This window comes from Triturus cristatus, chromosome 3_1 (genome assembly GCF_964204655.1).
Source record: "Triturus cristatus chromosome 3_1, aTriCri1.1, whole genome shotgun sequence".
Taxonomy (NCBI): domain Eukaryota; kingdom Metazoa; phylum Chordata; class Amphibia; order Caudata; family Salamandridae; genus Triturus; species Triturus cristatus.
The window spans coordinates 693,279,880-693,306,379 of record NC_140583.1 but is presented as its reverse complement, the minus strand read 5'-3'; the positions used below and the strand labels follow the sequence as shown (position 1 = coordinate 693,306,379).

Genomic DNA, 26,500 nt, shown 5'->3' with positions numbered 1-26,500 from the left:
TTCCTCCTGTGTTCGGTTTCCCTTGTTTTGGTGTCCACGCCTCTCTCTCCTCCTCCCCGATTGCCACCACCCACTCCATTTTCCTCATCTTTATTGGCTGCCTCTCCACCTCCTCTTTCCTGTTTTAGTGGCCAATCAGTTGCCTTTCCAAGTAGGACATTCCCGCCCCACTCCTCCTGTCGAGAGAAGTCCTTCATTAGTGTTGAGCCTGTTGTTGTTGTCCATGGCCACCAGCTTTCCTCTAATTGTTCATTTTCACTTTCTAGGTCTTGTCATTTGTGAGCAAGTGAGCGGGGAAAAGGAAGACAGCTACCAGTTGTACTGGTAAGGAGGCAGGTGAGAGGGGGTTGTCACACAGTTTTATTTGACAATTAGTAGGCATCCGGTATAGCATTCTGGCCATCGCCGTTTTCATAATGGACCATTCTACACATAAAATGGGCATTTATGCCTACATTCATACTATCTAAATCAAAATGTAAAAAATCAACCATCTGTGACATGTTGTGGTCATTCTTAATAACTGTATTCCTATCCCTGAAATGATTGTAGACTATTCCAGAAAATGTAGAGAACACGTCAAAGTTTTGTTAGGGATTGGAATTGTCCATAGTGTTGGCAAATATAGGCACAATATTATTTTGCACATTCTGAATAAAATGAATTGTTAATTATCTGGCAATGTCTTACTTTTTTATTCATCACAGTTTCACAGAAAGTTCAGAATAGTTTTCACAATCATATTCAGCCTGGTTGAGTTCAAATAACAAACTATCACAAGGCTTTTTTTAGAATAAGTAGCCATGTTCGTCAGGCTCGTGCCTTGTGCGCACAAAAGTGATGGTTACCGTCTCAATATGACTGCATCAGAAATTGAATGGAATGTGAGGGATAGGGATAATATATGCAACCACAGATTGGCCTGTCTATTTGCAGAAAAGGAGAATAAGGCAAGGTTTATGGCTATTAGCCCCCACAAATCTTTCCGGGGTTCAATAATGCTTGGGGATAGGCCACTGAATGGGGTCAGTGAGTTTGAGTACTTCAGAATCAGGATACGCAAATCTATCTCAGGTTCAGAAGAGCAGTGTGAATCTAACCATCTGCATCTATCCTAACATGCGATAAGTCCTCCTGAAATAGACATATTTCACCTGCGCTCAAGATCTATAGGGCCAAGGCTGATGGCAGCGCTGTACATGGGACCGGATTATGGGGAACTTAAATTTGTCCATGTTTGGTATGGCTGAGTATGCATTTTTGAGATCTCTAACTACCCTCTCTAAAAATACCCCGTTAATACCCTTCAGATCACTACTATATGGAGAAGGCTTATATATTCCCAGGATTTTGAGGTGTATCATGGAGCCCTGGAGGACAAAGCTTCCTTGGCTAGCTCTGGTAAAATCAAGTGTCTATTCCAGGTGAAAAAGATTTCATTCCATCTTGGCTTAGGGGACTATTGGTCCTCCACAACATCTACGACTTACTTGTCTAGGGCCAACCCCATGGATGCATTCTGGGCGTTCACATACACCAGTGAAATGAGCAATGTGCCTGAATGGTCCTTTACTTCAGACTGTTTCAATTTTAAGTCTGACCCTCGTTTTGAGTCAATTTTAGGTGCCGCCTGCACAGTACTTCTTCTGTGCTTGTGGAATGCATTGTATTTAATATAAACCTTAATAGGAGCTTACATCCCACTCTCAACTTTTATTGGTTGGTGTACTTGTCACTTACTTTTCCTCCTTTTCTATTGGCTGTAGCATACTATTTTCTATTGTTTCTATCATGTGTTTCTCTTATCAGTGTCCCATGGGCAAAGTACTGTTTTTTTTTAAACTCTTTTTATTGACAGCAGCACAAGTTATTAATACAGTTCAGACAATAATGTCTATCCCTTATCTTGTTCATATGTTGTTTTTAAGGGCAATTGCAACATTGTTCTGGTATGTCCGTCAGCTCTCCTCCGGCGACAAACCCCAGGAGGGTGGGGTGCATATCCCTCCCCTGTACACATTCCATCCTCCCCTTACCTGCTCCCACTTTCTTGGGGCATCTCCTATTTACATAGACTACCTTCTCGCCTACCATGGCCCAATCCATATCTTTGCACCATTCGGCATGTGTAGGTGTAGGCTGTGTTTAGCGACATTGCGCGTTGCAATCATCATGCCTAATGTTGCCCAATCTTGGTTTTTACAACTAAGGTCTGTGACCACCCATATATTGAGAAGGCATCTTTTGGGTTCAGGTGGTACAGGGGCCCCACAAACCTGTGTGATTGTATGCATGATTGTGTTCCAGTGAGTCCTGATCTCAGGACAGTCCCATAAGATGTGGTAGAACGTACCTGTTCCTCCACACTGACGCAAACAGAGTGGGGAATCAACTTTTCCCATTCTAACTAGTGTTTCCCTGGGTAGGTAAGTTCTGTGGAAATCTTTGAGTTGCAACAATTGCAGTCTAGAGGGTATTGCCACCTCCTGCGGGGACTCCAACGCTTCCTGCCATTCAGTGTCGTCTAATTCCCCCATGTCTTTTTGCCATCTCTCACAAAGGCCTTGCATTGGATCTGGAAAATTATGAATTAATTTTTGATAAATTAGGGAGATTGCTTTCTGGTCTATCCGTTCTGTGAGAAGTCTGGTGATGCTTCTGAGAGGGTCGTGCCCGCAGGTATCACTGCCATAAGTGCCTGATCTGTAAGTAGTGGAATGTTTCCGTTGTGGTCATTTTGTATTATTATTGCAGCTTTTCAAATGGGATAGTTTTCCCCTTGTCCCATAGATCACCCACCCTTGAGATTCCGATAAGATTCCATTTTTGTAATCCTTTACATCTAATTAATCTGCCCAGTTTCCCAGTCTCCCAAAGTGGGGTAAACTGCATCTGGTTGTTATGCCAGCCCAGCTTCTTGTGTACCGTGTGCCATAGGTGGACCGTTTGTGCTGTAGGCCCAGAGAGGCTTTTATTGTTTGCTTTGGGGTATAATGTAAGGGTGGGCGTAGTTCGCGAAGTAGCACTTCGCGAAGCTACGCAAAGTGAAGTTCGCACTACGCGAGCTACGCGTAGCACTTCGCGAACTGCGTAGTAACATGTTCGCACTGTGCAAGATGTTGTTTTCAATGATTGCACAGTGCGAACAAGCAACCGGCACTGTGCAATCATTGAAAATGGCATCTTGCACAGTGCGAGCTGTAGTTTTCTGCTGCTCGAGTAGATTTTTACTCGAGCGGCAGCTTTCTCAACGCGAACTGGTAGTTTCTCATCGCGAGCGGTCGCGAGCATACGCGACCCCTCGCAATGAGAAACCTGACCTCTTCGCGTTGGGAATCTCGCCGGTAGGTTTATTTTCCATGCTCGCGATCGCGAACAAGGAAAAAGTCTCGCCGGGATGTCATTTTGCTTGCTCGCGGTCGCCAACTTGACGTTGAGGACCGCGAGCAAGCAAAAAATGACCACAGCACTACGCAACACTACGCTACGCGTGTTCGCACTGTGCTACGTGCAGTTCGCGTAGTGCGAAGTAGCGCGAACTTCGCAAACTACGTGAGCGTAGCGTAGTGCTTCGCCCAGGCCTAGTATAATGCTCGCAGGGTACCCCCTTCACCCAGGATGGAACAGTCCATTCGGAATGCGGGGTCAGCAGGAGGGCAGTGTGTCTAGTGGTTAAGGAGTATGAGCTGTGACGCCCAGTAATACGCTTGTATGTGTGGGAGTGCTATACCGCCATCATACCATCCCCTAACTAATTTATTGGTGGCTATGTGGGGTGGTTTTACATCCCATGGCAAGTTACATACTTCAGCAAATATTAGCTTAAAGTATGTCTGTGGTATACCGAATGATGTGTTCTGGAGGGCATGCTGAAATCTAGGTAATGCCATAATCTTAAAGAGTGTGGCACACCCTAGTAACGTTAATGGGAGGGATCAGCAATGTTTGACATCACTTTGTAGGTATCTCAAGGGTTCATGGAGGCTCCTGTTCATGAACTCCTCAGGGTTCGTTGTGGTGAAGATACCCAAATAGTGAAAGCCGTCTGCCACAACCCTCACCTCGCTCTCCCTGGGTCTCTTTGGGGGCGGACCAATAAGGACATATAAAATTGATATGTTCCAATTTAGCGTGTATCCAGAACATTTCCCAAAGTTTGTAAAAATTTTCATTATTCTGGCTAACACGTTGGGGATGCAATGTTTAGCAGAATATCATCTGCATATAATGATATACGGTCCTCCCAATCCTCTGCCCAACGGAGTCCCCGTATAAGGGGGTCAACCCTTACCCACGCTGCAAGAGGTTCGAGTACAAGAGCGAAAAGGATTGGTGACAGGAGGCATCCCTGTGGTGTCCTATCGCCCAAGCGCCAAGGTCGCTCTCTGGCATTGACCTGTGCCGGTGATTTTGTGTACCGGAGGCGGCCCCAGGACCTGAATTTGCGGATGAGCCCTATACGCTCTAGGACAGCAAAAAGAAAGGTCCTTTCAAATCTGTCAAAAGCCATGCAGGCATTCAAGGAAGGGATGACGGCCTCCTCCCGGATGGTGTCTCTTCTTCCTAGTACTCCATGGAGATGGTGTGAATTAAGGGCTGTGTTCCTGCCCCGCATGAAGCCGGATTGGTCTGGGTGCACGAGTTTTGGGAGTTATAGTGTCAATCTGTTTACAAGTGGTTTAGCCAGTATTTCTGCTTCCACAGTAAGCAGTGAGATTGGTCAGTATGAGGCACACTCCCATGCTGGTTTGCCTGGTTTGCAGATTGTGACTATTGTCGCTAGATGTTGGTCTATGGGGAGCTCACCGGCCTCCAAGCTGGCCTGGTACATTTCTATAAAGTGTGGTGCTAATTGTGTCGCTGCCCTTTTGTGCAGTTCAATTGGCATGCTGTTGGGTCCGGCTGCCTTCCCTGACTGCATACTACCCATAGCTTAGGTTATTTCTTCTACTGTGAGGTCACTCTCAAGTTGCAGTGTCTCTTCTGCAGTGAGTTTGGCGATGCGGATGTCTCTGAGGAGTTTGGCTGTGTCTGTTGCTGTAGCGTTGGTCAGTGGGGTATAGATCTAAGTGTAGTAGCGTGCGAATGTTTCTACAATATGTTGCAGGTCTTTAGTTAGGTTCCCTGAATCGGTCTGAAACACAGCCACCTATCTATCTGTTCGGTCGGGTCTATCCAAACAAGTAAGCAGATTACCTGCTTTGTCCCCTACTTCATAGATCTTGTGCTGGAAAGTTGCCAGTCTAGTTCTGGCTTCGTCCCACACGTGTTCCTTATATTCCTGCTTTTTTGTGTTGAGTCGATGTTTATTGAAGTCAGAAGGGTCCTGGGAGTGCAGTTCTTAACTAGGTCCAGTACTTCCTGTTCTAGGGCCTCAGTCACTTGTTTCTTTTCCTTTTTGTGGCCTGATATGAGGAAGATGTCTTGTCCCTTAATTACTGGTTTAAATGCTTCTCAAAGGGTGATTGGGGAAGGGACTGAGTGTTTGTTTTCTGCGAAGTAATATTTTGTGGCCGTGGAGAAGCCGTTACGTATTTGTGGATTTTTTAGGTACCCTGGGTATATAGAAAACGTACGGCGTTGGCTTTGGTTTTCTGCAGCATAGCTGGCCCGAAGAGGAGGGTGATCGAGATGCCCCACGCTAGGTGGTATACTCTTATGAACCTAGCGACTCTGTCTGCTAGTGTGAGAACTAAATCTATTTGTGATAAACTATTAAGTGCCTCAGAGTGAAACATGTATTGTCGAAGTTGTGGGTAATGTGCTCGCCAGACCTCGATGAGTCCCATGGCTCCCAGGAAGTCAGAGAACTGTGACGTGTTAGGGGTCTGTTTCCTCGGAGGGAGATGATCTATTTGATCGCACAGGGTTATGTTGAAGTCCCCCCCGATTATCAGGTCTCCCTCCAGAAGTTTGAGTAGGAATGTGCTCAGCGCAGGCAGAGCTATAGTATGTAGTGCTGGAGGGATGTATACTGTGACTACGTTAATGGGTTTTCCCTCCCAGGTGCCAGATATTGTGCAAATCTACTTTGTTTGTCCATCCATGTCTGTTGTATGATTAGGAGAAATAGTTTCCTGACTAAGATCCAGAGGTGAAGCCGGAGTGTGCCACTATTTTGAAACCCCATTTGTCGAGAGCTTTACATTGGGTGCCTACCAGGTGGGTCTCCTGAAGTAGGCCCACATACAGCACTTGTGGTTTGACATATTGCAATACCAGCCCTCTCTTAAGTTTATCTTTAACTCCGTTCACATTCCATGAAAGGAGTTGAAGATGTGTGTTACCTGGTGGTTTTTGCATTGGTTGCGAAGGGTGTAAGATCTAGCTATCTTATTGTTATTGTCACCCTCTCCCCCAGTGGTGAAGTATTCGTAGGGATGGTAATGCTGATCTACCATGTAATGCATTTCGTATTTTGCTGCTATGTGTGTCAATCTACTATAACTACAACTAGAACTTCTGTAACTCCCATCCCCCCTACCCTTCCCCATCCTGCCTCCCTGCTTGATGGACTTAGAACTAACCACCTCCCCAACATTGCAGGGTGCCTGTCATTCCCTCCCCGGTACCTCTTTGAAGGGAGCATTCCGGTTATCCCCCTTGTCCACTCCCCCACAAAAAGTACATTCATGCAGTACACAACTATCTTTAAGGAAGTCTATTGAGGTCAGATGAGAACCCATGTCTTATTAAATATGGCCATCCCCAGGTACTTTGTAGGTTCAGTTCCAGTTCTCATCAGAGAGAACTGCCAGTTCCATGGCGCTTTACCTTTGTTTCCTCTAATGGAGTTCATCCGGTTTGGGGTTAGCTAGTGTTCTAATGATTGTTGATAATGTATGCTGCTGAATTCGCGGGGTTGCCTTCAGCGCTTCCTGTGGTCTTCCCTTCAGCCTCTGATAGTTATGACGTTGGTGGTTGTCTGTTGTAGTTTTTCCCGCCTCTGTCATGACTAGTAACTTGATGCCATCCCTCAAGCCAGTTCCAAGCCTCTTCAGGTGTTTTGAAGACCATGTTTTCCCTTCTGCTTATACTCTTAATTTTGCAGGGAATAGCAATTGAGTATTTGAGGTCACGTTGTTTCAGTTCCTTTTTTACCTCAAGAAAGCTGCACCTCTGCTTTTGCACATCCGCAGTATAATCCAGAAAGAAGGTTGTTGTATTTTGGGCATAGTGCAGCAGTGGGGCGGCACAAGGCATTTGAAGGATTATGTCATGGTCTCGGAAGTTGAAAATTCAAGCCAGAATTGGTCTGGGGGGGGCTCCTGGTTTGGGTCTACCTCCGGGTACCCGGTGGGCACATTCCACTGAGAAGTAGTTTGATAGTCCCCGGGGTTGCAAATGGTTTTGGATTAGGTCTTCTACAAACAAGTCTGCTGCTAGGCCTTCTGCTTTTTCAGGAACCCCGATAATCCTCTAATTATTTCACCTTGAGCGTCCTTCATAATCATTTAGTTTAGCGGTGAGCATCATACTTGTGTCTTGTAGTTGCCGGATTTGGAGTTTGAGGTTTTCTTCGTCTTTATGCAGGGCAGTGGTTGTTTTCTCCGTCTCTGTAGCTCTTGCACTCATATTTTTGAGATCCGCGCAAACCAGTGAGACTTCTATAGAGACAGAGTCTATACAGGTTTCCAAGGAGGAGTGTACTTTGTTAAGAATGGACATAATGTCTTGAAGCGTGATTTCTTTCTCCTCCATAGAGGTTTTGCCATGCGCCTGGGCAGTAGCTGGGTCTGCAGGATCTGGTTGACCTTTGGCCCATGCAAATTTGTCGAGTTTTGTTTAGAGCGCATTGAGTGGCCCTATATCCCCCTTCATTCTGGGGACTCTGTCGATATTGTGGGAGTAATCACAGCTGCCTGCCTATAGGAGGATGTGGCCCCACGCGGCCTTTCTATTCTTACAGCAGTGTGTTCCTTACGTGCTTTAATGTTATGTTATGTTATAGGGGTATTTGTTAAGCGCACGGCTACTCCATGGAGTGTCCCGGCGCTGTCCTGACCCCAGGACAGAAGAGCTGAAGAGCGGCTGCTAACAGCAAACAAGACCGCTCTATTGTTGGAAAAGCCAGGTCTTTAAGCCTCACCTAAAGCTGAGGAGATCACATTCTTGTCTGAGGGAAAAAGGAAGGCTATTTCATAATTTTGCTGCTACCACTTGAAAGGAGCGGCCAACTTTGTAAGAGTGGCAAAATTTAGGCACAATTGTCAGCTGCTGAAATGATGATCGCAGTGTTCTAAGTGGTTTGTAGGGCTGAATTTTATTTCTAATATACGGGCCTCCAATATTGTTAAGGGCCTTAAAAGTTAGGACCAAGAATTTAAAACAGATCCTTTGTCTTAATGGTAACCAATGGAAGGTACTAAGATGTGGAGACATGTGAGACCTGGGTCCAAACAAAAGTACGGCTCTTGCTGCCGCATTTTGTACTACCTGCAAGCGGTTCAGTACGTAGTTCGGAAGACCCAGGTACAACACATTTACGTAGTCCAGCCTTGATATAATCAAGGCCTGGACCACGGTTTTCCTATGAGGAATAGGGAGCAGAGGGAGGAAATTCCTCATCATCTTTAAAAGCCCGAAACAGGTGCCTGCAGTTGACTGAACCTGGGACTTCATAGTCATGTCGGAGTCAATCTTTACTCCTAGATTTTTTACGGTGGAGACTGGTTTTTCAGGTGGAGAAAGAAAGATTTTTAGGCCACCATTGGCGCCACTCGTCATCAGGAGTATGACCAAAAAAGATAATTTCCGACTTGTCGGAATTGCAGAGCAACTGGTTTTGCCTAAACCAGTCAAACACCTTAGTTAAGCAGACATTAACTTCATTACCATTAAACACCTCGTCCTTCTCACAGGTGAATAGTAATTGTGTATCGTTTGCGTATGATATAATTTTTGCCCCGTATTGTTCGGCTAAAAGAGCAAGAGGGGCCATATATATATATTATATATATTGAACAGGGTCGGACTTAAAACAGAACCCTGAGGGACCCCTACATTCAGTGATTGAATAGGGCTTGAGAAAGGAGGAGCCCAAACTGTTTGCTGGCAGTTGTCCAAAAAGGAAGTAAACCATCTGAGCACCGTACCCCCTATGCCGTTCTCCCTCAATCTATGAAGGAGACGTTCATGTGGCATGGTGTCAAAGGCTGCCGACAGGTCTAGTAATATCAGCACCGCCTTTCCTCCTCTATCTAGGGTAATTTTGACCGTCTCTGCAATTTCTAAAAGAGCGATTTCTGTACTGTGGTTTGCTCTAAAACCAGACTGACTTGGATGGAGTGCCTGGTTAACCTCAATAAAATCAGTAATAATAGTGTTCACATATTTCTCCATAACTTTGGAGAAAAAAGGTAGGAGCGATATAGGTCGGTAATTGCTGGCTACCAAGGGATCTGCTAGTGGTTTTTTTAAAAGTGGAAGAATTTTCCCATGCTTCCAATTTATAGACATCCGTCCTTCGGACAGAGAGAGATTCAGTGTCCGATTTACTCCTGGATTAATAACTTCGGCAATTGATACCAACGTTTTTGCTGGGCAAGGGTCAGAGGGAGATCCGGATTTTAGGGCCTTCATGATTTTAAGTGAAGTGGCCATGGGCATGGGCAAAAACTCCAAAAGGGTATTCTCTATAGAGGGGCCTGTGGGGGGAGATCTGAACGTACTACTAACCACATCCTGGCATGGGCTACTGAAAGAGTCCTGAATGGTTTGAATTGTCCTATAAAAGTGTTGTGCAATTGTATTTGTCCATGTATCAGTAGGGGAAAAAGAGTTTTTAGAAGCATTAGGAGCGGTAAAATCCTTGACAATCTTGAACAATTTTTTAGCACAATTGTCCGCTTGTTCAATTTTTTCAGCCAAAAACTGTTTCTTCTCGGCTCGAACTTTTACATAATGGGCTTTCAAGGCCATTTTGTATGTTAGTTTATCTGTAGGATCGAAACTCTTTCTCCATCGGCGCTCTAAATTTTTACATGCACTTTTACTTTTCCTTAAAGACTCATTAAACCACGGTGCCGAATTTCTGCCTTGTTTTGCCACTCGTACGTTAATGGGGGCTAGCTGCATAGTACACTCATGAAGCCAGTTTTCCTATGTGGAATTTGCAATTCGCAATTAAGAAATACATAGGAATCACAATTAATATTGCGAATCCTACATACATTGACTTTTACGTGTCCTTAATAGCGAATCGCTAAAATTCGCTATTAAGGACTCGCAAAACGCTTTCTTGATACATATGCCCCCAGGTCTTTTAAATACATCGACTCTTGGGTATACTTTTCATGGTCATGCAAACTAGCCCTTGACTAATCGTTTTAAGACTCAAAGATGTGTGTTTGTGACATAAAAAACAGACCATTATCTGCCTTTAGCATACACTGAAATCTAAACATAGCTATGGGCATATCTGTTCTCTATGTTACATTACATACCTAATTCCTGCATACCATCCTGTCTGTCCTTCTCCACAACATTCTTCAATTTCTATAAAGCAATTTGATATAAACATCCCATTAGTCTCAAACACATATCACTTTAATAAAGCATGAGTGGGTATTTATGTAATAATAATAAGAGTTATGCTAACAGTGAACAACCCTCATGGACAGAGAACAACAGACACTCTAAAAAGATGGCCAGAAATTCACAGGATCCGACTCACAGAGCTATTTGCCCATGCACTACAGATCAATATCCCGCACACAGTACCATGCCAGTGACTTCTGTTTGAGGCCGAGCACTGCAGCAGGTGACAGTGCTAGATTAGCCATGTTGGCCACCTGGGACCATAATACATAAGGTGCCCTGGGGGAGCAATGGGCATTTGTGCCCGCGTGCGTGTCCCGGGCACTTTGGTATTATAGAAGGGAACACAGACGCTTGTTTGTCCCCTTCTATAATACCGATAGCCCTGGTGCACTTAAAGTGCCAGCGCTATTTACAGAGGGCGTTCCCTCATTTGCATGGGGGCGTGCTCTATGCAAATGGTGGAATTCCTTTGACTCTGCGCCCGCGCCACATTACAGACACGGCTGCAGAGTCAAAGAGACCCAGGGCAGCGCATACACCATAATGGGGCACATGGGCATTGTTTGCGCCGTGCGCACCTTTTCAAAGATGCGCTGGGTGCAAACAATGTTAATACGTAATACGGCCCCTGGCTTTTTTTCAGGTGTGCTTAAGGGTTAAAAGCTAGTTTGGGTGCTGATGCAGCTGCCACCTCCACTGCAGTCATCATGGGATCATTTTATTTCTGGCATTTGCAGTACTGATTACAACTTCCTTCATTAATCCCAACGACCCCATGCTGGTATTGGTAGGCAGGCCACTTTAGGTGGGGGCTGGGACCTTGTGTTGCCAACAAAAGACACATGGGTATGAGACCAGGATTCGATGTGTTCCCACGGAGCTGGATCAGAAAACAGTGCTTTACAACGTTATGCAAATACATTATTTGAAAGTGCATTCACTGCTTGATCAAGCTGAACAGCTTTCTGCATGCATGGCATGATACCAGGCTGGTTCGTTTGTGGTTTCCGTATTTTGCCAAAAAACCTCCAATATTTCTGCATTAAATAAAGCATTACTGACATTGTACGAAGCTACAGCGTGGCACTATATCCCGTCCAGTGGTCGAAGTGGGGAAACAAAAGTAGGGGAACTGTGGACGGAGAGTCAGAGGGTGGGACTAACCCGAATTTGGGATCAGTGGGCGGAGTCTGAGGTGTGGCCAGAGTGCCAAAAACATTATTTTGTATTTGTTTGGCATTTCACTGACCACTTACAGCGTATGATGTTTTTTTAATTCAACCAATGGATACACGTGATTATTTAAGGTTTAATATGAGATATGTTTCCAATCACAGAATGTCCCAAATACTTTTAAAACAGGAAGCACAAGCCATTTGTCTCCAAGCCATGGAGTTTCTGTCATCAGCACTTCTCCCTTTTTTCACAAGAGAAGTTCAAATATGAATGTCAAAATATAATAGTTTGCAAATGATTTCTACAGAATTATGGCTCTGCCATATTTGCCACATAATACAACATCTGCTGCATAATCTGACAATTTTAACTAACAAATTGTTTGTAGCTCAAACGGATCAAAAGTTACAAAAAAAATTGACTTGTGTTGCTGCAAAGTGGACAGCTCTTTCTCCCTGCTGCATTTGTATGTCACACTGGTACTAAGGCAAAATCTTTCCAGAGACTGTTTGCATGTGTAAAAGTTTCAAAATAAAGTATCAGAAAATATACTGCATTACACTGCAGCCTTTTTTTGCTGCATCATTTAGTCAAAACTGCAGCGTCATTGTGTCCTCCTTTGCTGCATAATTCCAGTGGCCCCAAGCAGGCAGCACATGTTAAAAGTGCTTGTGCATGAAGAAGAGAGACTGTGAAGTTTGCAAACTTCTTTGGTGTGCATGCAAATCCTGCATTGCCAATCCCTGGTGAGTTGCAGCTACTACTGCGAAAACAAGGCCACTGAGGTACTTATGAGTGAAGCGGACTAGCCTCAAGCGCAGAGCCGGCTTTAGCGCTGATGGCTCCCTGTGCAACAATGTTTGTTGGTGCCCCCCAATAACTACCTCTGCAACGGATTCCCTCACTACCACCGTATAACAGTTCACCTCAAGTCTCCATAACCACACTCTCTCTCAGATGCCTTCAATTTATTTGATTTACAGCGCCACTAATACCAGTGTAGGGTGGCAGAGCACTTTACATCACACATTACACAGAGACAATTAATTTTACATGTGTAAATCACTGTATAGGAATTGTTATAGAAGACTAAGGACTATAAGGTGTAGGAGTCACATGACAACCACACTAGCAGGCAGTATAGTTTAATAGGGATTGATCTGGAGAAATAAAAACTCAGAATTTAAAACATAATACCATGGTTAGGGGTTCTCTTTAATAATCAGAATTGATTTCTATCCAAATGAACACTTTTACAACATTAGGATAATCAAAGACTAGCGGAAAAAACATAATGCTCTAATGTATACCTTGCAGTTTGCCAGCAGCTCTTAGACGAAAGTTAATAGCTCATTGTTCTATGTTAGGATAACAACTTATGAACTGCAAGTAACAAAAGGATCTCCTTGACAAAAGCAGTAACCCACTGACCTATTTACATTATGAAATGAAATGAAATGAAAATGTGATTTGTAAAGCGCTGCAGTTGCCCTGAGGCGTCCAGGCGCTAGAGACAGAAAAAACCCTCGTGAGGTTATTTGTTAAACGTTAAACAGATGAGTTTTTAGCTGTTTACGGAAGCTGGTCAGGTAAGGTTTGTTTCTCAGCTGCAAAGGGAGGGTGTTCCAGAGTTTGGAGACATTGTACGAAAAGGAGCGTCCTCCTGCTCTAGCTCTATAGATTCTGGGAATTTTGGCTAGAAATGCCGTTGAGGAGCGAAGGATCTTGTTAGGCCTGTATGGAGAGATCAGGGAGCAGTTGATGTCTGGGCCCGTTTCCCAGAATGTCTGGTGGGCAATACAGAGTGCTTTGAACATTATTCGGTCCCTGATAGGTAACCAGTGTAGGGTCTTTAGGCCGGTTTTTATTGAGGTCCTCCGAGGAATTCCCAGCAGCGCCCTGGCGGCACAATTCTGGGCGCGTTGAAGTTTTTGTAAGGTGTAGTCTGGTGCTCCCAAGTAGAGGGCGTTGTTAAAATCCAGACGAGATTGGATGAGGCCCTGTATGATTATTTGTTTGGCCTCGAAGGGGAGGAGGGGAAGAACTTTTTTGATCACTCTAAGGAGGCCAAAACAAGTGGCTGATATCTTGGTGGCCTGAGTATTAAGGCTCAGAGATTTATCGAGCCATACGCCTAGGCTTTTGATGTTATCTCTGGGGGGTCGTGCCATTCCCATGCTTGGTGGCCAGATCGACTCTATAGTGGCAGGGGAGGCCGGGCCCAGGAGCATGAGCTCAGTTTTATCGTCATTGAGCTTTAGGCATGAGCTCATCATCCAGCTCTTTACGTCTTCCAGGCAGGCCGCTAGGTCTGGTGGTGACTGGAGGTCGCTCTTCTGTGTAAGGGAGACCACCAGCTGGGTGTCGTCCGCATAGGAGACGATATTAACGCCATGCGGACGAACAATCCCAGCCAGTGGCCTCATATATGCATTAAAGAGCGTAGGGCTTAGAGAGGAGCCCTGCGGGACTCCACATCCCAGAGGGCGAGGGGAAGAGCGGGATGTGCCGTTGAAAACCTGAAAGGTTCTGCCTGATAAAAAAGATTCGAACCATGCCAGGGCGTCTCCGGTCACTCCTAAGTCGGCAAGGTGGGTTAACAGGATTTTGTGATGTACCGTGTCAAATGCGGCACTTAGATCGAGGAGGGTCACTGCCACTGACCCTCCTCGATCCAGGATCCGTCTTGCCTCCTCAGTTACTGCCAGTAGGGCGGTCTCTGTCCCATGTTTGGCTCGAAAACCCGTTTGGGAGGAGTCAAGGAGATGGTTTTCCTCCAGAAACGATGTCAAGATGGTATTGACATGTTTCTCCAGAATTTTTGACGCCCATGGGAGTAGTGAGATCGGGCGATAGTTACTGGGGTTGGCCGGGTCAAGGGAAGGTTTTTTCAGTAGAGCCCGTACCATAGCGTGTTTCCAAGTCGTGGGAACTGTCCTACTTATTATGGAGGAGTTCAGTAGATCCACGAGAGTGGGGAAGATAGTATTGCTTGCCAGGCACAATGAGCCTGGAGGACCAGGGTCGCATGGAGATCCGGTTTTTATTTGTTGTGCCAGTTTCTCTAAGGTTTCCAATGCTATCAGGGGAAAGCACTCCAGCCGCTTGGTCGGATTTGAGGCTGAGTGCGAGCCTTGGACAGGCGGATCAGTGGGCGGGTTGGGAAAGGAAAGATAAATTTTATTAACTTTTTGAAAGAAGAATTCCACCAAATCGTTGCACTTGGACGGTGAGTTGATATTATCTGTAACAGGTGGCGGAGACTTGATCAAGGTATTAACTATACGGTAGATTTCTTTGGATTTAGATTTCACCATAGTTATTTTAAGGTTGTAATAGGCAGCTTGCGTGGCTTTTATGGCCAGCTTATAGTTCCTGATCATTTCCCTATAGATCGCTTTTTCTTCGGGATTATAAAACGTGCGCCACTTTCTCTCCTGTCTTTTACAGAGACGTTTGTGGTTTCTAAGATCTTCTGTGTACCAAGGAGCAGTTTTACTATGTCTCCTGGAGTTTGGTAAGTATTCTGGGAGGACCGAGTCAAGAGAGGTGGTTATCCATTCATTGTATTTTATATTGTTAGAGGTAGGATCGTGGGAAAGAGAGGGTCTAGTGGTGCAAAGAACTTGTGTCCAACTGTCAATGGAAAGTTTAGACCAATTACGGGTTTTCCTTGTATTAAATAAGGAAGGGAGTGATTTGCTCGTGGTCCAGTTAAAAGCTATCAGGAAGTGGTCTGTCCAAGGAAGTCTGGTGATATTGCCCACTTTGAGTTGGTCGGAGTTACTGAAGATCGGATCTAACAGATGCCCCTTTTCATGAGTGGCAGAGGAGACCAATTGTTCAAGTTGAATTGCTGCCAGGCTTGACTGTATCTCTTGTGCTGAGGAGTCCAGCAGATTGTCAAAATGGATGTTAAAATCTCCAAGTAGGGTGAAGTTGGAGGGAGAGACAACCGACTGGGAGGTCACCGAAAGTAGGGAGGTGTTGAATTGTCCTATAGGGCCGGGAGTGCGATATATAAGAATACCGGAGAAGCAGGCATTGGGAGAGAACTCGATGGAGAAGGAGAGGTTTTCACAATCCTCAAGGTCTTCCGCTAAATGGCGGCAGGTATAACTTTCTTTGTAGATAATCGCAAGACCGCCACCTCTGCCAAGAGGTCGGTCAGCCCGCACTATCTGATATCCCGGGATGATGGCTTGTGCCAGGTCTGGCTGAGAGTCTAAGTTCAGCCATGTCTCGGTCAGAAAGAGTGCATCTGGGGAATATTCCTCCAGTAGTAAGGAGATTTCTAGGCAATGTCTTACAAGAGACCTACAGTTAAGAAGGAGCATGGAGTAGTTCTTTACCTCGGCTCTGGATTTAGGGATGGTAGTGAGTAGGTCTGATTTGCAGTACCTACAACGTCGAGGGATCTCCAGGGGGTGTAACGGGGTACCACACTTGGGAGAGACAGGTGGCCGTAGCTGATGTAGGGAGCTCGGGCTATATACCTGTCTGTCGTCTCTGGGGGCAGGGGACATGGCCCTTGGGCAAGGCCGGGCGCGGACGAGCGCAGACGAGCTTGCCTTAAGCGCGCCTTTGGCGCGCAATCGGCGCGCCCACTGCGCTCGTCCGCTGCGCGTCCTACAAGTGGGCATGTTTGTAAGGATGGGAGGGGGAGGGAGCAAGAAAAAGGGGGCGAGGCCTGTCGAGTGGGCGTGTCTCAGCGACAGCTTGCAATCAGCTGTGCGGGGTGCTGGCTAATCGCGTGGCGAGTAGCGAGTGGTGAGTGAATTTTTAAGAAAGTCAAACACACAAGTGAGCACAGTTTACCCTATTTGCAATTTACAGTTTTAAAAATTTTAAAAACAAGGACAGGGCAGATACCGGCTTTTCGCCTCAGGAGAGGATTGTCTGAATAAGCGCCGCTTCGTTCAGCGTGCGCTTATGTAGCAGAGGGGGGCGAGGCCTGTCGAGTGGGCGTGTCTCAGCGACAGCTTGCAATCAGCTGTGCGGGGTGCTGGCTAATCGCGTGGCGAGTAGCGAGTGGTGAGTGAGTTTTTAAGAAAGTCAAACACACAAGTGAGCACAGTTTACCCTATTTGCAATTTACAGTTTTAAAAATTTTAAAAACAAGGACAGGGCGGCTCCCGGCATTTCGCCTCAGGAGAGGATTGTCTGAATAAGCGCCGCTTCGTTCAGCGCGCGCTTATGTAGCAGAGGGGGGCGAGGCCTGTCGAGTGGGCGTGTCTCAGCGACAGCTTGCAATCAGCTGTGCGGGGTGCTGGCTAATCGCGTGGCGAGTAGCGAGTGGTGAGTGAGTTTTTAAGAAAGTCAAACACACAAGTGAGCACAGTTTACCCTATTTGCAATTTACAGTTTTAAAAATTTTAAAAACAAGGACAGGGCGGCTCCCGGCTTTTCGCCTCAGGAGAGGATTGTCTGAATAAGCGCCGCTTCGTTCAGTGCGCGCTTATGTAGCAGAGGGGGGCGAGGCCTGTCGAGTGGGCGTGTCTCAGCGACAGCTTGCAATCAGCTGTGCGGGGTGCTGGCTAATCGCGTGGCGAGTAGCGAGTGGTGAGTGAGTTTTTAAGAAAGTCAAACACACAAGTGAGCACAGTTTACCCTATTTGCAATTTACAGTTTTAAAAATTTTAAAAACAAGGACAGGGCGGCTCCCGGCTTTTCGCCTCAGGAGAGGATTGTCTGAATAAGCGCCGCTTCGTTCAGCGCGCGCTTATGTAGCAGAGGGGGGCGAGGCCTGTCGAGTGGGCGTGTCTCAGCGACAGCTTGCAATCAGCTGTGCGGGGTGCTGGCTAATCGCGTGGCGAGTAGCGAGTGGTGAGTGAGTTTTTAAGAAAGTCAAACACACAAGTGAGCACAGTTTACCCTATTTGCAATTTACAGTTTAAAAAATTTTAAAAACAAGGACAGGGCGGCTCCCGGCTTTTCGCCTCAGGAGAGGATTGTCTGAATAAGCGCCGCTTCGTTCAGCGCGCGCTTATGTAGCAGAGGGGGGCGAGGCCTGTCGAGTGGGCGTGTCTCAGCGACAGCTTGCAATCAGCTGTGCGGGGTGCTGGCTAATCGCGTGGCGAGTAGCGAGTGGTGAGTGAGTTTTTAAGAAAGTCAAACACACAAGTGAGCACAGTTTACCCTATTTGCAATTTACAGTTTTAAAAATTTTAAAAACAAGGACAGGGCGGCTCCCGGCTTTTCGCCTCAGGAGAGGATTGTCTGAATAAGCGCCGCTTCGTTCAGCGCGCGCTTATGTAGCAGAGGGGGGCGAGGCCTGTCGAGTGGGCGTGTCTCAGCGACAGCTTGCAATCAGCTGTGCGGGGTGCTGGCTAATCGCGTGGCGAGTAGCGAGTGGTGAGTGAGTTTTTAAGAAAGTCAAACACACAAGTGAGCACAGTTTACCCTATTTGCAATTTACAGTTTTAAAAATTTTAAAAACAAGGACAGGGCGGCTCCCGGCTTTTCGCCTCAGGAGAGGATTGTCTGAATAAGCGCCGCTTCGTTCAGCGCGCGCTTATGTAGCAGAGGGGGGCGAGGCCTGTCGAGTGGGCGTGTCTCAGCGACAGCTTGCAATCAGCTGTGCGGGGTGCTGGCTAATCGCGTGGCGAGTAGCGAGTGGTGAGTGAGTTTTTAAGAAAGTCAAACACACAAGTGAGCACAGTTTACCCTATTTGCAATTTACAGTTTTAAAAATTTTAAAAACAAGGACAGGGCGGCTCCCGGCTTTTCGCCTCAGGAGAGGATTGTCTGAATAAGCGCCGCTTCGTTCAGCGCGCGCTTATGTAGCAGAGGGGGGCGAGGCCTGTCGAGTGGGCGTGTCTCAGCGACAGCTTGCAATCAGCTGTGCGGGGTGCTGGCTAATCGCGTGGCGAGTAGCGAGTGGTGAGTGAGTTTTTAAGAAAGTCAAACACACAAGTGAGCACAGTTTACCCTATTTGCAATTTACAGTTTTAAAAATTTTAAAAACAAGGACAGGGCGGCTCCCGGCTTTTCGCCTCAGGAGAGGATTGTCTGAATAAGCGCCGCTTCGTTCAGCGCGCGCTTATGTAGCAGAGGGGGGCGAGGCCTGTCGAGTGGGCGTGTCTCAGCGACAGCTTGCAATCAGCTGTGCGGGGTGCTGGCTAATCGCGTGGCGAGTAGCGAGTGGTGAGTGAGTTTTTAAGAAAGTCAAACACACAAGTGAGCACAGTTGTGTTATGTGCACTTTGTGATCTGCATGGTGCATGTTCTTTGCAGCAAGCACATTAACCCTCTGCGCTACCTTTCCACGAGTCAAAACTTCCACTAGACAAAACTCTGACCTCTGTCTAGGAAAAACATTAATCACTGGAGTTATCATCACATTTTTATTGTTGCCGACGCCCGCACCCAAAGTCAGCGCCCGGTGCGGTCACACCAGTGCCTCTGCCCTAGAGCCAGTCCTTCTAAAAGGTCCTGTGACCTCAGTGACAGAGTCACGGTCCCCTTGTTGTGCTGCTTCATAGCTGTCCGCTAGACTGGAGGTGAACTTCAGTATGGATTGTGGTGGACAAGTCTTCAAGGTTATCCCACACTTGCCATTGCTAGGGTCCATCTACTGGTGCTAAGAAACTAGGGCTTCTAAGGCCTTGCGGGGCCTTCTAAGGTCTAGCATGGGAATGTGCTCCCTCAGGAGAGTGGTCTGGTGGACTGGTAACAAAGGCTGAACCTAGTTCCCCAGTTCCAAATTCGGTAGCTCTGACTACAGTGCTACATCCTCTCCCCCACTGAACACCATACTGCCCCACTGAAAGAAACTCACACTGCCTTTAACCATAACCCAAATGTGCCTGCTATAAACACCTGCATGAGACTGAATTCAAACTACACACTAAACAAGAGTAATATGCTGCCTAAAAAAAAGTAACTATATTCTGGTAAAAGCAAACACTCATAGGAATGCAAGATTAAGTAAATCATGTGAAATTGTAAGAAGTAACACCATGGTTACCTTAAGGTATTTACACTCTTTAATCAGAAATGAGTGAGTGTGTTTGCCTGAAAAGTTAAGGGCAGGAAGGGACCCATTTTAATGTCCATTGCTTATATCTTTACAAAACGTAGCAGTATTGTTTAAAAAAAAACACATCCATGAACACGGAGCCGCAGCACACATTTTGTTTTCCAATCCACTTATCAATCAGGCATTGCAGTGCCTCCAGGATTGGTGCACTTCCCCCACCCGGGTAAAACAATGCTGTTCAAAGAAAGACAAGAAAATAAAAGTAGCGCTTCACTGGGAAACTCTGTCAAGTGATGCTGGTGTGTTTTGGATGTGAATAAAATCAATCTGTACACTTTGCAACCACTCGGTCTTGCTGTATTTAGTTATTTATTTATTTTTCATATTTTGAACCTTTTATCCCCGAGGCTTCACTTTAGAATAGAAACATTTCAAAAAAAGATGCCATTTCCATCACAAGTGTTTTCCTTTTTTGGATCGTTTTCACAGGGGTACAAATAAACGAAAGGAGGAAAGAGAGTGTGAGAACCGTTTCTTGAAGTCATGGTTTTCAATAAGTGAGGAGGAGCAGAAAGAGAGAGAATAAGAGGTAGAAAGAGGGGGAGACAGCTGCCAGTGGCAGAGCAGAAGTGACACTGTCTTTGTCTTCACTGGGCAGGAAGGAAGAGAGAGAGTCCTTTTCCTTCTCTGCCTGACCCGTCCATCCCCGAATGGCCACGAACACCGAGCCTTATCTATAGGACTTGGGTATTTAAGTCTGGGGATGCATGCTTAAAAAGAAAAAAGTCGGGGAACGGAATCTATTAGTTTAAAGAAGTAGGGACACTCCAAGGCCTGCCAATTCCGCCCACTTCGACCACTGGTCCCGTCCCACAGGAAGAGGATGAACTTGAGTCAGGACCAACTGAATGGGTGGGTTGCTTCTGACTCTCCAGTCTCCGGGGCACCGTGAGCTGCCGGTGAAAGGAATGGTTATACTATAGAGGCCTTATTGAAGGCGAGGAGATGGTTGCTGCGCACCTCTGCGATTCAGCTTCCCCCAGCATGCAGCACTCAACTGACCCTCAGTGAAGAAGTCAGACTGCTGCGCTTCCCTGATGGTGGTGCGACGGAAAGGTTGTCCCGCCTGGGGCACGTTGACAACATCCTGGCCTGCTCCCACCTATGAAGCGCGACTGTGGGGTCAGGACTAGTTGCTGGGGCCCTTGGATGTTGTTTCGGCTTATCTTCGATCTAATCAACCAGCCTAGACCATAATGTTATGCTATAGAATATCATTATGTTATGTCTATATCCTTTGCACTCACTTCCTGCCAATACTGGCAGATTATATCTACACTCTTTTAAATTGCACATCTTCCTAAAACACCATTGCAACGTGTTAATTTTGTGTTTAGACTCATGTATCAGTTTCGTATTTGATATGAAATCTATGTACTCTGAAGTCCTTATGTAATGTAACTGGTTCGATTGGAAAGCACCCTGACACCTTCGGGTAAAGTATGCGCTATATAAAAATGCATACATAAATAAATAAATGAGAACTAGCTTCTTTCTTTACAAAGGCAGCCTGCAAACATACAGGACCCTTCTGACATAAAAACATGCAAAACTACAGGTGGAGATTTACACCAGATTTTTCTTTTAAGAGGGGGCGTGGCTTCGACGCTGAAGCGAAATGGCGGACCTGGCGTAGGCTCCGCTGCGACGCGGGACTTCTGCCCTTCAAAGAACCTCTTACGGACGTTGTTCGTGTCCACGGAGAGCGGACATGGTGGGATGACGATGCGGTGAGTCCCGATACCGCGTTTGAGTCGTCATTTTGCCGCATTCGAGCACCTGGGCTATAGCGGTGTTTTCACCTCAGTGACTCGCGGGCGCCCGCCATTTTGTATCGCGGCGCCCGCATTCTCCTTTCATCGACCGCTGAATCTAACCGGCTATAGCCCAACCTCTTCTACCGGCTCCAAAACGCCACAATGGTTATACCACACGGCCTAAGTGCTCACTCCAACGTCTTTTTGAGGTATTATTTGGATTAATATGCTTATACCACGCTTCGCATGTGACCTGATGGAGGCAAAGATTATTTCAGTGCGTTTTTCATGCATAATTGATGGCATGGCAGTTGATATTGGAAAATATCTTACAGACACTTTTTCTTAGCTATTAATTCTCAACGCGTCTCACATTTTTTGTCATGATAAAGTCATTTTTCCGTCAATACATCGCTTTATGTCCGGATTTTTATATTATATTTTCTTCATCTGGAATGTAATTTTTTTTCTTCAGTGCGTTTCTCTCTCCTCAGAGATGCGAGCGGCCGCCATTTGGATACGTTTCCTCACGGCGCTCGCATCCCCCTCACGAATTGTTATCAACTTAGGCTGTCTTCTGCTATGTAACTATTCTTTGCCCCTAATATGAGCTACTCCAAATACGGGGCATGAGTACTGGCATGTCAGCGTTCTCTGCTACAACAATGCATTGCCTTGTCATATGTTGCGGATTATGTGCTTCTCCTCTCCTGCGCTGGACAGCTTGACCTACTATCCCTAATTTCCTCTACTTCTGTGAGGTGATTTCTACATACCGCTGCTGGGCTACTTTCAAATTTGATATGGCTCTATTGGTTCCTATGACTGTGTCCATCCTGGGATAGATTTTACCTTGCTGGAATTGCGGACTACATCCATATTCAACTAGCTCTTCTTGATTTGACGAAATATCCCGGTTGGTGTGGTGTATCCTCGTTGCTCCAGTTCTGTGCCGTCAAGCTCTCTCATCTCCTTGGTGATTTTTATACCCTTTGGTGTCCGCCTTTCTGTTTCTAAAAGATGGCTAGTGATCCCCATGTGTCCAGGCCATCGGTCTCTGGTACGAAACCGAAAAGGCACAAAAATGATCCACCTTCACCAATCCTTTCATCACAGAACCCTGTTCTGGACTCCATTCTGGATGAGGTCCGTGGCCTTCAGCCTTTCATGTCCGCTACCAACGACAGGCTCAAACAAATTGAGGAACGATGGATGGTTATGGAAAGTAAAGTATTAGACCTTGAGCAACGGGTTAGTAACATTCAAGATGTCTCTGTAAAGATTCCTTCCCTCGAGCAAGAAATTCTCAAACTAAAGCTCCACACAGAGGATCTTGAAAATCGAAATCGTAGAAATAACCTACGCCTTTTTGGCCTGCTGGAAAATGTTGAAGGGGTTGACCTTGTCTCATTCCTACAAAAATTTCTGCCTGAGCTTCTTGATCTTCAGTCCACATCCAATCCCCTCAACATTCAAAGAGCGCACCGGTTGGGTCGCCTTCAACCATCATCCAACAAACCTCGAGGGATCATAATGCTGTTCCTGGAATTCACAGAGCTTATGCAGGTTTTGAAGGCTGTGAGAATCAAGCGTCGTCTTATTTGGTCTGGCCATAACATTTATATATCTCAAGATGTCTCTACTGCTACTAACGCCAGACGCAAGGAATTCCTCGCTCTTCGACCTCAGCTTCGTCAGCTTAATATTCAATATGGAATTCTTCATCCCTGCCTTTGCAAGATAACTCATGAGGGTCGCACACGTTCCTTTGAGGATCCGGAGAAGCTCAAACTTTTTCTTCATAATTTCTCCTCACATGGCATGGCTACTGGTTCTTAAACATTGGTCATAATGTTGGAATTGTTTCTTTTTTTTTTTAACTGTTCTGGTTGACTTATTTGTTTCACCCCATTGAGTTTCTGTCTCTCTGTTTGCCTATTGGGCCCATCGCCCATTTGTTATTCTCTGCGTCTGTTTTTCTATGTATCCGCGTCCTTCGGTGTCACTTCGTTCTCCGCTCTCAGGTTTTCCTTCCCTTTACAGGTCTGGATGTCTTTCCTTGATCTGTTTACTTTTCTCTATTTCTCCCTTTTACTTTTCTCTCCTCCTTCTCTCCTTCTCTCTTTCCTTTCTTTTCCTTCCCTCTATTTCCTCTCAGTCTCACCCTTGTTTTCATGTATAGACTTGTCTCTTAAGATTTGGTCATTTTTCTTACTCATTGTAAAATGTCCTTCCTATTTTTATCTTGTCCATTCTGCAGTTTTGTGGCCCTATTACTGTTCGTTCCCCTGCATCCAGAAGTATGGTTAATGTCGTCTCGTGGAATGTTCGTGGTCTGGGTCACCCCGTCAAGCGTCAGAAGGTACTGTCTCACCTTGCTAAACTTAACGCCCAAGTTGCTTTTTTACAGGAAACCCACTGCAATGATAAAGAATCACTTAAGCTTAAACGCCAATGGGTAAATCAGATTGTCTTCTCTCCTGCTATTGATCGTCATGGTGGTGTCGCTATTTTATTTCACAGGTCTATTAATGCACAGATTATATCATCTGAGTGTGACCCAAATGGTCGGTGGGTACTTGTTGAGGTTCTCATTAATAAAAGACAAGTGACTTTCTTCAATATTTACGGGCCTGTCAAGCCAGACACTGAATTTTGGCAATCTATAAAATTGAAACTACTGTCAATTTCCACTTCTGACATTGTGGTTGGGGGTGATTTTAACAATTGGTTGGACCCGTTCACGGATAGGCAATCCAAGTGCAAATTCAAACCTGACAAAACCCACAAATCATTTCAAACAGCCATCTCTTCTCGCCCACTTTTTGATACCTGGAAAACATGTAACCCTGATTCCTCCGAATTTACTTTCTTCTCACCTGTACATCATACCAGGTCCCGTATTGATTATATTCTTGTATCCAAACCACTGTTACCATGTCTACAATCCTCTGACATTGGGTCTATCTTTATATCAGATCATGCCCCTGTCTCCACTCATATTGACTTATCTCTTACTACTTGCAAACAGGGCAGATGGCGGTTCAATAATTTCCTTTTATCAGACCCTGCTTTTATTTCAGAAGCGACCTCTTTTATTAAGGAATTTTTTTCTTTCAATCATTCTTCAGATACCTCCCTACATAACAACTGGGATGCTTTTAAAGCATCTTTCAGAGCCTTTACCATTGCCTACTCCTCCAAGAAGAAGAAGCTGCTACACATTAAATATAAAGACACTTTAGCCCACATAAAATCATTAGAACACACGTATTATTCCTCCAAATCTCCCTCATCACTTCAAGACTTAATCAATGCTAAATCCACCCTGAATAAAATAGTAACAAACAATGCTTGCAATGTTCTCCTCAAGATTAAGTCAAAATATCACGGGGGCCAAAATAAAGCTGGGAAATTGCTAGCAAATTATCTAAAAATCAAATCGGAACGTAAAGCCATTGGCCCCATTCACTCAGAAATGGATGATTCTCTCCTCTCGTCCGACGCTGATATTGCTGCCACATTTCAATCATATTACAATCTCTTATACACGGACACTACCAAGCCCTCTGAAGAAGATTTCGCCTCTTTTTTCCGAGATATACCTAAACCCAATCTTTCCCAAGATAATTTCCAATCCCTTGAAGAAGATATTTCCCTAGCAGAATTAATTGATGCTCTTAAAGCTTTGAAGAAAGCAAAAGCACCTGGCCCTGATGGCTTTTCAATTGAACTGTTTTCTGCTTTCTCTTCAATCTTTGCGCCTAAATTATTAGAACTTTTCAACTCTTTTATATCTAGCTCCCATGCTGAAGGTTCCTTTTTGGAAGCCCTTATCATTGTGATTCCCAAACCTGACAAAGATCCCTCCTATTGTAAAAATTTCCGTCCCATTTCACTCATTAATTACGATTGTAAAATTTTTGCAAAAATATTGGCCTCTCGCTTAGAAAAAATTGTCCCTTTGCTCATAAATCCAGACCAAGTTGGTTTTGTTAAAGGCCGCCTGGCCTCGGATAATGCCAGAATGTTTTCCAATGTCCTTGCTCTTAGCAAAAACTATCCTTCCCCTCTAGCTGCTGTATCCCTGGACGCTGAAAAGGCCTTTGACCGTGTTAATTGGGAATTTTTAATTCATACTTTGAGATGGTTTGGTTTTGGGCCGAAGTTTATTTCATATGTTAAATTGTTATACACCAACCCTAAAGCATGTATTTTTGTCAATGGTCTTTTTTCCCCTTATTTCTCCCTTCAAAGAGGTACTCGTCAGGGCTGCCCTCTCTCACCATTACTTTTCTTGTTTTGTTTGGAACCATTTCTGGAACGTATTAGAAATAACCCTCTCATTAATGGTTTTCATCTTAAATCTCACCAAATTAAGTTGTCTGCATATGCTGATGATGTTCTTATTTATATGTCTAACCCAGTTTCTTCCCTACCCCCCTTTCTGCAGGAAATCGCTTCATATGCTAAGGTTTCAGGCTACAAATTAAACTTCTCTAAAACGGAGATTTTACCCTTAAATCCCTCATGTTATCAATATATGTTTGAATCATCTAATTTCACATGGTGTCCTCAAAAAATTAAGTATCTCGGCATTTGGTTTTCCTCTAATATTCGTGATACATTATCTCATAATTTCTCTGCCTTAGAACTTAAAATCAGTAATTTGTTAAATCTCTGGTCCCCCTTGTTCCTTTCTTGGTGGGGTAGACTTGATACAATTAAAATGATGATTGTCCCTCAGATACTGTTTATTCTATCTATGTTACCTTTTAAAATTCCTAAATATTATTTCTCTCAGATTAATTCGTTGTGCTCCAAATTTATATGGAATAACAAACATGCACGTATCTCTTTGTCTAAATTGATTCGACCTAAGAATGAAGGGGGGGTGCGATTTCCTGATTTTATTATATACCATAATGCATTTTTGATTCGTCAATTTTTTGCCTTATCCAAAGACTATGGGGTCCTTCCTCAA

General features: G+C 45.2%; 1 protein-coding gene across 1 annotated transcript in view; it reads right to left on the bottom strand.

Moving 5' to 3' along the window:
• The window catches only part of LOC146860809 (sperm-specific sodium:proton exchanger-like), a 5,538,638-nt gene that overhangs the window by 1,085,588 nt on the left and 4,426,550 nt on the right, over window positions 1–26,500 (bottom strand). The window contains exon 18 of the mRNA XM_085646172.1: window positions 10,446–10,497. Within this exon, the coding sequence (XP_085502298.1) occupies window positions 10,446–10,497 (52 nt within the window). The remainder of the gene's footprint in view (window positions 1–10,445; window positions 10,498–26,500) is intronic.